At 33.6% G+C, this 13,613-nt stretch overlaps 1 protein-coding gene across 4 annotated transcripts in view; it reads right to left on the bottom strand.

Moving 5' to 3' along the window:
* Positions 1-13,613, bottom strand: part of BCKDHB (branched chain keto acid dehydrogenase E1 subunit beta) — a 187,666-nt gene that overhangs the window by 111,154 nt on the left and 62,899 nt on the right. For all 4 annotated transcript variants that reach the window (XM_036024390.1, XM_036024389.1, XM_028509091.2 and 1 more), the window contains exons 7-8: positions 2,524-2,621; positions 481-591 (exon numbers count right to left, since the gene is read on the bottom strand). In XM_036024390.1, coding sequence (XP_035880283.1) covers positions 481-591; positions 2,524-2,621 — 209 coding nt within the window. The remainder of the gene's footprint in view (positions 1-480; positions 592-2,523; positions 2,622-13,613) is intronic.

Genomic DNA, 13,613 nt, shown 5'->3' with positions numbered 1-13,613 from the left:
ATCTCCATTTCTTTTGTAGAAGAAACAAAAGAAAATTTAGCCAAACCATTTTTGACTATATTAAACCTAGCTTATTAAACCATAATGAATCATAAGTTTAAAACACCGATGACACCCCTGTGTTCATTTGCACTACTCCATTACTCATACAATTCAGCCCAAGCTGGCCAAAGGAAAGATACATTTGTAATATTCTCAACTTAGAGAACTATGGGAGGAAAAAAGCTAAGTGATTTCTTTCCTTAAGCATTTAGCTTATTATATAGCATACATTTTTTTCATGGTCTATTTGTCTATCTTTATACAAATATAATGTTATAATTACCACAGCCTTATAACACATGTTGACATGTGTTTAAAATTTTAAATCAATTGAAAATCCTCACAAAGCTCAAAATTTCAAAACCATTCTTTACAAATATCCAACAAACTTTGCCTAAGATTTTAAGTTAATGACATCTATCAACATTATATTCATACCTTGCAAACTGTATCCACATCCCAGGGTAGTATAGTCCGCAGATCAATGACTTCACAAGATACTCCAAGCTTTTCTTGAGCCATGGAAGCCACCTCTCGGATCACGTGAACCTAAAATGAGGAGAAAAATATGTAGAGAATAACCACAGAAATTCAGGCCTAAAACATTAGTTGAATTCTAGCATCATTCATAGAGGTAGTATATTTTTAAATTTATCTTTTATTGAATTTATTGGGGTGACATTGGTTAATAAAATTATATACAAAATAGGAGGAGGTAGAGGAGGGTAAAGAAGGGACGAAGGGTAATGAAAGGAGACTTGACTTGGGGTGGTGAACATACAATGTAATATACAGATGAAGTATTGTAGAACTGTACAACAGAGTATTGAAAGTCAGAGGAATTGATCTTTATAGAGCATAAATCTGTTTTAGACATATTGAATCCCATAACCCACCAAAATAATCAAAAGTAGATATCTAGAAAACAACTGAAAAAAGGCTCTTAAAGAAACTGAGAGCAGTCATTGCTGGAGATACTGATTCCAAGGATATCAGCACCGAGGTAAAGTCACAGGAGTCGGTGGGGTTTCTAGAGAAAGCATTTACAGGAAACAGTCAAGAGCAGAAATGGTGGAACCCTGTACATGACCAACATTTAAGGGGAAAAAGGTGAAGAGGAATTCACTAACAACAGAAAAGAGGGGGAAAAAGAAAGAGGAAGGAAGTCAGAAGACTGTGTATTCCAGAAGCTAAAGAAGAAAGGATTTCATAGAGTAGCCAGTGTCATATACCAGGGATAGAGTTGGATTTAACATTTTGAAGGTTAATGCTGTTAGCAGACATAGTGAATTAGTGGGAACAGAATTCGTAAAATACAAGTCCATAAGGAAGTTAAGGAATTAACTGTTGGTGGTAGAAATGGCTCAAGGTTAGAATTAAAAGGAAAAAAAAGGAAATACACTGGTATTTAAAAGAAAAGTAGAGTAGAAAACTGTACTTTTAGATAGTGAAGAGATACACACCTTTTTAATAAAAGGGACATGGAAAGAAGAAACTGAATATGCAGGAGAGGGACCAATTGCTGTATCCCAGTCCTGAAGAAAATAAATAGACTATAATCTGAAACAATTTTGGAGAGGTAGTTATGACAACCAGACACAACTCCTTTGAAGACAAGGAAAACAGGAATGGACTGAAAGAAGTGATAGGTGTAAAGGGAAAATAAGTCACAGGAGTAACAATCTAATACACTCTAACTTCATTATTAAAAAGAAAGGCAAGAATATATGCTGAGAGTGACAGGGATGTGGATAAAAAGATTTCCTACCAGAGATGAGAAACCATAAATTCTGTAGCTTTCCAAATCAAAAAATCAAGTGGAGAAAAAAAATGAAGGTTGTGATATTACAAATGATTTGCATTATCTTCTTTATACTCATATTAAATTTTCTAAAGTAAACAAGTATTTCCTTTACACAGAAAAAAGAAAAACTTAGCACTTCTTTAAAATGTGATGAAGAAGTATAAGAGAAAGTATGGCCACAGAAAGAGTTCTGAGCTTAAATGCTTGGAGATAGAACAATGTGATGACAAGCAACAGGGAAAGTGGAGGTAGACAGTAGTGAGGTCTACTGGAAGAGAGAAAGGCAGGGATTCCTGCATCTGGGCCACTGGATGGGTCCACATGGTCAGCAAAGTAATCGTGAGAGAAGGCAGCAGATGAGGTGAAAAAGAAAATACTAAGTGAAGTGCAACAAGTAGTGGATAGGCAAAATACTCTTCAAAAGAAAAAGTATTTTTAAGGAATACATTTTTGTAAACTCAGTATATTTTTAATGGCTTCACCATATGCATATATATTTTAATGACTGAATAAGCACCTGGCCTTCAATCAAATATTAGTACCAGATATAGATGAAGCACCAAACAAGATAAACTTGACATAAGGAAAGCATCATTTTTAATTCTTCATGGTATCAGGATTAAAAGTAAGAGCTTCCAAGCACATCAACCTTATCAGTTGGTATAAATGTTACTGACCTGCGTGCCCCAGGCAACTAGAGTAACATCACTCCCTTCCTGTATGATCTCGGCCTGGGACAGGGGGATGTTGTACGGTTCTACAGGAACCTGTTCCACTGAACATAAAAGGGGGAAAATAAAAGTTAATTATTTTCTCTCGTGTGGCATCTGTGCATAAAATTCAATGATATAGTCATTAAGACTATAAAAGGAAGTTTTCATTCTAGGAACAGTTATTCTGAACAGTTATTCTGACTCCTACTACCATTTGCTGTATAAAACTTACATCTCTGTATTACAGTTTTCATTTTTCTGAATGATCCTTTCAGATTTGAGGTTATTAATCATAATTTTTGATAATTTTTACTTCTATATCAACAATTACTTTTAATGCCGATGTTAAAAAGTATACATACAAGAAAATTTAGTGCAATTTCTTATTGTAATTACTTTTAAGTTATTCCTAAAATAAAGCTGTATTCAATCTTCCCCTTACCTCTTCACCTTAATTATTGATAACTTAAAGATTAAACACTGTACATTAGAAAAATCATATATACATACTGTTAATAATATTACATTTATTTGTCTATAATATATCATTATAATAGTTGTCATTATAATAGTTGTTATATTATATTAATATAATATTAATAGTTGTTATATTACCATCTAATTAGAAGATAAAAATAACTTTCAATAAATGAGAATAATTAAGTGCGAAATTTTGATACTATTTAACTCATGGTGATTATCGGGAGCATATGTGGATAGTATAGACTGGTATATTGTCTCAATATCACAAAGGACAGTAACCCTAGACGTCTCCTGGGATTGACAGTGGTTGAGGGTCACGACCGTATGACAGCCTAAGCCTTCATGCCATAAGCATCTCAGTTTTACTGAGAATTAGGGCAAAAGGATTACAGAGAAGTGAGAAAGCAGATGAACTGGAACAAATAGAGAAAACCACAAAAAAGGTAGATTTTAAAGAATGAATATAATTAGATGCACAAAGACAACAAGTTGGCATTCTTAGCAGTGAAGTACCATATATGAATAACAGAAATGCCTAAACAAGTAAGCTGGGAAAAACACTGCACATCATGTTATATGATGCACTAAGGATACAGCATCACTGCTGTAGTATTCAGGAACATATAACCTGAACTTGATCATAAAGAAACACCAGACAAACTGAGGGAAGTCCCACATAAGAGTGGACCATATGTGGAGATCATGACAGACAAAAAGATAGGAACTATCTGTCCCAAAACAAAGGAGACTAAGGAGAGAAAACAGTAAGATTCTGCATCAGATCCTGACCCAGAAAAGGACGTTAGTAGATGACTAATGAAATTTGAATTAGGTGTCTGGAAGAGTTAACAGTATTATATCACTGTTAATATCCTGTTTTCAATCATTATGGCCATGTTACATGTGAAGTTAACATCTGGGGAAGCTGAGGGGAGAGGGGTACATAAGAATTCTTTGTAGTATTTTGATAACCTGAGCATGTACTATTTTGTCTGAGCGTATTTCAAAATAAAAACTTTCACAAATTATTTTAATTTAAAATTTTTTAAATGGAGGCTGATCCACCTCAGCAAGTCTCCCATCCCACAGAGTCTGGAAGAATAAGGTGTGACATGAAGGGGCAATACACCAAATTACGAAAACTGAGCTTAACTCAAGGCACAGCAGAGGCACTATAGATTGACACTGCCTTGTAAAACAAGCTCTACTTGTTGAACTATCAGTACAAATAAAGAAAATGAGGATTACTAAAGCTATCCGACTGTAAAAGAAGTGCAGCTATATTTCATGTTGTTATTTGGGGCCTCCTCTACCTGGGTGAATTTAAGACAGTCTGATTATACAAATACATGAAGATGTGAGGAAAATGAATTCAATATATGTTCATGCCCATCAGCTTTTTGTTAGAGATTCTTGAGCACTAAATAAAAACTAATAACCAGTCAAATTGTCTAAACAGAAATACATCAAGTCAAAAGCAGCAAATATCTTGCATGTAACCACGAGATTTCTCACACTGAGATACTTTTAAATAAAAAATATAAAAACATTTGAAATCTCAAAATCATTGGTATTAGTTTCAGAAGGTCAACTTATCACTAAAAATATCACTGAAAGTTTTTTTTTTAAAAAACCCACTAATATTCTCAACTGAACAGCAATGCTGACTTAAAACAGAAAAGTCTTGGACCCATTTTGATTCACACATTTGAATTCTTTTTCTTTGATAATTAGTACATTAATTTGAAAACTCCACATTTCTACTTCCTTTGAATTATGAGACAACTTAGATTTCCTTTCAAAATAGTTTGCAAGTGTGTATCATAAAAGCAAATCCACAACAAAGTAGCCGTTGTATTCCTTACACAACTTCAAAATTAGCTTCACATATTTCTGTTATTTAATGTAATAAAAAAGACTTGACACTGATATTATTGCATAATATGCATCACTATCCTTAAAATGTATACTAAAATTTAACCATATTTATAATATATTTTGTTCACTCTTTGTAATTACCCTTAGTAGTTTTTTCTTGTACACTGTAGTGTACAGAATTTAATAATCTGGCAAAAGTCCTCTGCTCAACAATCTTACTAGCCAATTGTCCATCTTTCATGTTTAATATATTAGAATTTAGTAACTATTTTTCAGTGTATTTTCTACAATAAGAAGCTATATATGGGTGAACTTCATTCACATAAATAGACTCTAACAAGGTAAACTGGCAAAGTAGGAAAGAAAATAATTCAATACTGAATTAAAGGCCACTATTTTAAAGCCATTCTCTATCAGCACATGGAGAATTTTAAAGGAAAAACCACCTAACAAAAAGAATTGTGTTGAAATGAAAAAGGAGTACATTAACGTTCACTATCAGTTGGAGGATATGCCATTATTTTGTGAGCCACTAAGAATGAAAATGCTCCTGGCTGGCGTAGCTCAGTGGATTGAGTGCGGGCTGCGAACCAAAGTGTTGCAGGTTCGATTCCCAGTCAGGGTACATGCCTGGGTTGGAGGCCATGACCCCCAGCAACCGCACATTGATGTTTCTCTCTCTCTCTTTCTCCCTCCCTTCCCTCTCTAAAAATAAATAAATAAAATCTTTAAAAAAAAAAGAATGAAAATGCTGCCATGTTGTTTAGAATTATTCTTATTGAAAGAAAAATCTTTTGAATAGTCAGACATGGGTTTTATTGTGACACCCTTATACATACATAAGACCGAAATATAAGCAAAAAAGGCAGTTAAACTATTCCTAAAACTCTTTGACATTCAGAATCTAATTCTTCTCCCTCACCTTTTGACTTACAATTCTTAGAATACTATTTTCTTTGTCACCAAGCATATCAGTGATTCCCCACCTTTTAAAATACTGGTGCTGAGCTCTCAAGTTAGCACCATACTTAGAAATAGCCTACTTCTGACTCCTTCCAAAGACTGTACAATTATTGTGATTCTCCACTTTCACCACCCTTCTATCCATCACAACCATTTGGAACCTCATTGTTAAGAGACTAGTTCTCTGATGTCTCTGAAATTTTATTTTAAGCTTTTGTTTAAATTAGTAATGGCCCCAAAGAACAACACTAGTGAGGCCAGTAATTCAGATATGTCAAAGAGTAAGCCACTTACTCCCTTTAAGTGAAAAGTCTTCTATGCACAGATGGGAAAAATGTAGTACTGTATGTAGGGTTCCATACTATCTGTGGTTTCAGGTATCCACGGGGGTCTGGGAACATATGCCACATGGATAGGGAAGGACTACTATATATCTATATCTATATCTAATCAACTATACATGCACATATAAAGTCAATAACTATGTCATTGACAGCTATGTCTAAAGGTGAGGTTTAATTAGAATTTTTATTTCTTATATGTGTAGATATAGAACTCTGTTTACTAAATACAAGTCAATCTTTGACTTTCAGACATCTAACTTTGTACCCATTTTAAGAAAAACATTAGGAATTGCCTGTAATCAAAAAGTAGACAATCATTGTCTTGACTCAACAAGATACAATGTACATTTGAAAATGCTGGGATATGTTGTAAATCTTAAATAATCTTTGTAAGACTCCCTGATAAACTAAAAATGTCCCATAGTAGCCCTCAAATTACCATAAACCAGCAACTTTTCCTCCTCCTCTTCTTGCTAAATCTAAATTGCCCAACCAATTAATAATAGATAGCAAGAACAATAAATCCCTCCCTCTTCTGACAAGCATTTTTGCCAGCTGCTCCTGGAACTGGCTGGATGATGGCTGACCTCCACTGCTAGAGTACAACAGAACCCCAGCGCCTCCCTCTCCCCCAGATTAGGACACTGCTTCTGAGTTGGGCTCACGGCCTGACATTCTGAATAAAGATTCATGTGAAAGGGTGTGACTATTAAAACAAATCACTGGAGATTCTTAAATAACAGAAATATATTTTAATATACTACTTACAGTTATTCATCACTTACTATTTATGAAGCATTAACTAAATATTTCCTATACATAAACATAATTATACAGTACTATAGAGAAAATGTTATACTACTAATTTGAAAATCCTAAGAAAATATTCATACAAAGACATAAGTGACCAAGACCTACTCAAGAATGGGTAGTAGATCAATGCCCAAAAATCATTAAAAAGAAAGTCAAAGATGTTTCCCAAAAGGCACCAGAACCAGGCAATTTTATAAGCAAATTATATTAAATGTTATACAACAGATAATCCCTAGCTACCTAATCAGGTCTAGAGCATAGAAAAAGAAATGAGCCCAGTTCATTCTAAAAGACTGCATAACTCCTGAAACCAGACCAGGATGGGGAAGGAAAGATAAACTATAGACCAATTTTATATTTAAATATATATGTGTATGTTCATACATATGAAAAGATATAACTATAGTTCAATTATATTTATGAATGTAAAGGTCTTTTTGAAAATCTTCTAATTGAATCCAACAATATGCTGAAAGAATAATACATCATGCTCAAGTAGAATTTATCTCAGGAATAAAAGAATTATTCATCACAATACTATGAAATGTGTTCATGAACTTCACCTAATCAAGAGATCAAAGAAGAAAAATCATACAATCATCTTTACCAGACACCTAAAAACAATTTGATAAAACTCAACACCTTAGGAGAAGTGGGAGGAAGGGGCCTCTGACTAGGTTAAAAATTAAGAGTAATTTTCTTAACCTGATAAAGACTATCAACCAGGATCCAAGTTAAGAAAAGATGAAACAATCCTAACAAAGGAAAAAGTCAAAATGTCTCATCAATTCTTGGGAAAAACATAAAAAGAGGTATAACTATCCTAAGAGGGTAAGATTTTTTACCTTAAAACAGCTAAGATAATTAACTGAAATATTATTAGAGAATTGTATAAGGTCTCTGAATGCAATAATAATATACAAAATCAAAAGTTTTTCTCTATACAATAACCAATTAAAAATGTAATAAAAAAATCCTATCCATATAGCAAAAAAAGCAAACGAACCATGAAACATCTAGTAACAACCTTAACAACAAATGTGTCAAATCTAATGCAAAAACCTACACAACTTATTCATGTACATAAAAGAAGTTTGAATAAAGGGAGAGAACCATGATCTTGGAAATGGAGAATCATTATAGTGAAGATGCAAAAATAGAAAAACAACTTTAAAAACTATGTTTGTGTGTATGTGTATATACATTTATGTTTAAACAAACAGGTAAAATGCTGCTCTCAGTGATAACCAGGGCATGGGCATAGATATAGTGGTGACATTTCCCAGAAGGTAAGATTAAATTGTTGAGATCTGGTTGTTTCAAGATAGACTTCTATTAAACATAATAGCAAAGAACTTTATAACAAATACAGAAAAAAGAAGTTTGAAAAATACAGGAACAAGCAAAATTCTGATAGAATAAAATACAAGGCTTTCTCAAGTGAACTATCTTAAAAATATTTCCAGCTTTCATTTTTAGCTTGCAGGCTATAAATAAGTTACCTGAGTTTTGTCTCTTTATAGTAACTGCATCGGTAATACCCTATCCCTCCAGTTTTTCACTAACTGCCATTTAGAGACTTGCAGTGTCTGGCTTCGTCAATCACTTATTGTGCTGGGCTTAATCAAAACAATAATAAACAAGAACGGAATTAAGAAATATAGGCTTTATAGTTTTACTGTAATAAAGAGGCTTATAACTTTTTCCTTCCTCATGCCCAAATATTGATTTATATATATATAAATATAAAAGAAAAAACAGGGATGTTTACTTCAACATAGTTTAGTACAGGCAGAATTTAGAAGCAACTCAAAATTCTGTAATAGGTAAAAGGATAAATTATGGCACACTCTCAAAATGTTATGAGCTAAAAATCAACTAAATCTTTGTGACCTGACATTGAAATATGACCAAAATAAACTGGTAAGAAAAGCAAGTTACAAAACAATGTTTAAGCATGATTTTATATAACTCAGTTTATAAGCATATGTTTATCAATGCAAATACAAAGAAAACAGTCTGAGGAAAGGAATTAAATACAGAAAAAAACTTCCACTTTTCATCTTATAGTTCTATGATACTTGAACTTTTTACAAAGTGCATATAACCCATGATATTAAATTTTATTAAAAACAAAAATAAATCACTTTTTCATATACTGTAAGCTTAGTCATTGACAAAGTATGCAGTTAAATTAGGACAAGGATCAAAAATAACGTCTATCTAATGGCCAAAATTAGTCTGAAAGTGCATGTGAATACTATAAAGAATATATCACAGCACAAAAGAACTCCACTGTGTCATATTCCACAAATATTTCAGTTTATCAGGTCAATTGCAGAAGATACATAAATTTAAAAGTAATTCTGCACGTCAAGTTGATGGAAAACCTCTTGGTTCTTCTTGATACTCATACTAGATCAGGCCTTCTCATCACAAAATAGGATCACAAGCTACTAACTGAATTCCCCACTTGTTTCAGATCTAGAATAAATGCTGCTCCATAATGTTAAGATAGATGTTTACATAAAAAATTCATAAAGAACATATATGAAATTAAACACCATGAACTGTAAAAGGTTTGTAAAAGGTAATCAAATAAATGAGAATAAATTGACAGTATTAATATAGGTATTAAAATATAGATGAAAGTTCTGACAGTATATACAACAAAAACATCAACAGTAGTTGGGGGACAGATTTATGAGCTCTTTTTATCTTCTCTTTTGCACTTTTCAGAGTTTCAAAAAACATCTATAAAGACTGAAAAATAGCCACATTCCTTTAACCCTCCTTGTATATGCTCCCTTTGCAATGTGAATTTTCAGCTGTTTCCATGAAGTAATAGAGTCTATTTGCCCACCCCTTGAACTTGGGCTGACCTTGTGACTTGCTTTGGCCAATATGCTATTAACAGAAGTGATGTGTGCTGGTTTCTAGGCTATGTTTCAGGAATCTTGCATGCTGCCACTTGACCCCTTGAAACCTCTGCTTCTACCATGTGAACAAGACCAAGCTAGCCTGCTGGAGGATTAGAGACAAGTAAACCAGAGCTTTACCAGTCACAGTCCCCAGATATGTGAGTCAACAAATCCAACCCACACCTTACCTGCAATTGACAATGTCTCTATGAGGGAACTGAGATGAAACCTGAACTGCCCCATTGAGCTAAGTCTAAACTGCTGAACTGCACATGAGCTACGTAAGAAAGTTGCTGTTTTAAATCAGTAAGTTTTATGGATAGCTTGTTAAACAGCAATAGCTTGCTGATAGAATATGACTTTCATAATAAGAAAAAATAAGTGTTTTTAAGAAAACAATGTAAGGCGTTGTTACCTTCTAATTATAACAATGTTTACCCCAAAATATTAAAATACCTTATTATCAGGCATATATCTTTTTAATTGAAAAAAGTTAATAGTGCAATGGAACTACTTTTTGGTTAAGGATCCAAGTTCATATTTAGCAAACCCTGTCATTGCCCTTACATACATGGATAAAATAACTGATGTGTGAGTACATTTGTTGTAATTACATATCAAACACTACTGATACAACAAACTTATTCCTGGAAAAAACAACCATGTCAACTACCAGAACTAAGAAATTTCTCTGTGCCAGGTTGTAGACTCAGTTCCTTTAAATCTATTCATTCATCCATTTCATCTTTAAATCAACTTGATGAGCTAGGTATTGTCATTGCCCTCCTTGTATAGGCTAGAGAACTGAAACACAGAAACACGTTGTTTGCCAAAGTCTCCCAGCTAGTAACTTGTAGAGCAGTACTTCAAGCTCAGGCAGTCCAGTTCTAGAATCCACGCTCTTAACCACTTCATTAGACTGAGGGCAGAAGGGATGCCTACAGGGAAAACCACTGACTGGCCACCTACTGTGTCCAAACATAATGAAAATAGTTCATATTAAGGAAATGAGTAACCATGTTGGCAATAGAAACATGAGAAATTAAGCAAATAAAAACAGAAAAAAAATTGTATTCAGAGAAAATACTTGCATACCAAAGAGGAAATGAAAGAATGCTTCATTTACTTACTTATTTTTGGCTTAGTTGTAAATCATACTGATATTGCAATAGCAACATAAACACTAAATAATGATTTGACTAAAAATTACACTCTAACTCTACAAAGATATTAGAGAAAATTTCTATATGTCACGTGAGGCAGGGATGGCAGCTGCTGGGTAAAAGGTAGGATAAAATAAATAAATTCTAGAAAGATAAAATAATGCTTAGCCCTGGCTGGTATAGCTCAGTGGATTAAGCACAGGCCTGCAAACCAAAGTGTTGCCAGTTCGATTTCTAGTCAGGGCACATGCAGGGGTTGCAGGCCAGGTCCCCAGTAGGGGGCACATGAGAGGCAACAACACATTGATGTTTCACTCCCCCCTTTCTTCCTCCCCTCCCCTCTCTCTAAAAATAAATAAAATCTTTAAAAAAAAACCTTGACTTTTAAAAAATAAATTAAAAAATGAAATAATGCTTAAATGGTTAAAAAGCAGTTTAAGCATACTATCTACAAATGTGGTAATAAGTTACCAGAAGAAACTACTGAAAGAGTTGAAGTGAGGAGAGAAGCACAGGCTTGCTGAAAGTTGAGGTAAAGAGCTGCTGTTTTTGTTACAGGGTATATTATTTGTCTGTTTAAAATCTGTACATGTCATTTAAATTTAAAAACTAATTAAAAAAATCTAACAAATGAATTAAATTATCTCTCATTACTGGATCAAAGAATTCTTGTCAGTGAGTGTAGCTTATATTAAATGTATTAGCCTGCATAAAAATAACCTGCTTTGGGAAGTCAGCATAACAAATTTGTGAACATATCTTCAAAGCCTTCTACCATTCAAAAGCTACTTAAAACAATTTTCTTTTCTCCTAATGTATGAATTTATACAACATTAGTGTATTTGCTTTGAAAAAATGTCCTCAGTACCATTATGACCTATTTTTGCCCAAAAGGATCATTTGAATCCTGGAAACAAGCAGCACAAGGCTTTTAGTCTTACAGTTTTTCTAACTACAATAACCACAGATGAAAACCAATCATTCAATTAAATAAAATGGGAAAGTTCAAGACATATAAGAATAGCTTCCCCACGAGATGCCTATATTTGATAATGTCTAACTCAATTTTTTTAAATCGTAACTATTTTGTACGTTTTGAGACTGCCTAGGTTTTCTCTTCCTTATCTAACTTTACTAAAGAGCCTTCTGCCATCTTTAAGTTTACTTGTATTTAAATGTCATAATTATAAATTCCAAAAATATTACCTTCCTTCTAAATTTAGAAGATAAATTTTACATTTATTATACAGTCACATATATAATGTATTCTACTTATTTGGAGAAAGGAGATTCAAGAAAACTGCTGCATTAAGGATATATTACCTAGTTTTACTTTCATGTTTATAGTTTAAAAACTTATTGGCTGAACTAAAATAAGTTTTTTCTGTGTGTTGTAGACCAGACATGTGGATAGCCACCACAGCACAGATGTTTCAATATAGAACAATATATGGAGATCAGGTCCAAAAACTGAGGTGATTAGAGAGATGGAGAACAGCTGTAACAGGGATAATTATGTGCATTCACCAAAGAGTTTCACCCCCTCTCCCTAGGATGTAGGAAGACTACATTTCTCAGTTACTTTTGTCTCTAGTTGGGGACTGGTTATGTAGGTCCCTTATAGCATCATGGAGCAGATGTTCCCAAACGCCATCAGTGACCACACTGGACTTGTGACAGGTAAAGGGAAGAAGGGATAGAGCAAATAAGAAAAAAGATTCATGGACATGGACAACAGTGTGGTGACTGAGGGGGCGAGAAGTAGGGGGTGGAGGTGGAAATGGGTGTAAGGGGGATAAAGTGTAAAGGAAAAAATACAATAAAAATAATTTTAAAAGCAATAAAAGAAACTCAAAGTAAAAAAAAAAAGAAGTGAATTAATCCTATGCAAATAGAGAAATTAATGCAGGCTAATCAAACTCCGGACTATACACTGTAATATAAGGGACATAGTGCCGTAGTGAAGAGCTATTAATGTCATATATTTCCATTCAATTAAAAAGTAGATCATTTTAATTGTGGGAGAATAAAATAGACAGCATATGTGTTGGCATGAAACTAAAACACTGGAAAAATTTGTTTCATACACCCTCCCATAATATTTGAATGGGGTACAAACTAAGGTAATGTTAGAGAGAGCAGCCTTCAAACCTAACTCTATCATCTATTCCTCTGTAAGCAATTTTTTAAAACCCTCTAAACTTCAGTTTCAGGATACTGCCAGCTCATAGGGTTTTGTGAAGATAAAATGGAACCATCTGCACCATAAAGCCCAATACCTGGGTTTGAAAACTGGCTTTAAGCAAGTTGCTTAACTTCCCTATTGCTTAAGTTCCTCAGACGACAGTGACGGAATTTTTCTGATAAGTTTGTTATGAAGACTAAATGAAAGAGTCCATATGTCTATACAACATATCACTGTGTCTATCACATAAGGGTTCAGAAAGTGCTTCAAGATGAGGCAGGTACTCACATAGATTATTGCAACC

Source organism: Phyllostomus discolor, chromosome 4, assembly GCF_004126475.2.
Source record: "Phyllostomus discolor isolate MPI-MPIP mPhyDis1 chromosome 4, mPhyDis1.pri.v3, whole genome shotgun sequence".
Taxonomy (NCBI): Eukaryota; Metazoa; Chordata; class Mammalia; order Chiroptera; family Phyllostomidae; genus Phyllostomus; species Phyllostomus discolor.
The sequence above is the reverse complement of the archived record's forward strand: the minus strand, read 5'-3'. Positions and strand labels throughout refer to the sequence as shown.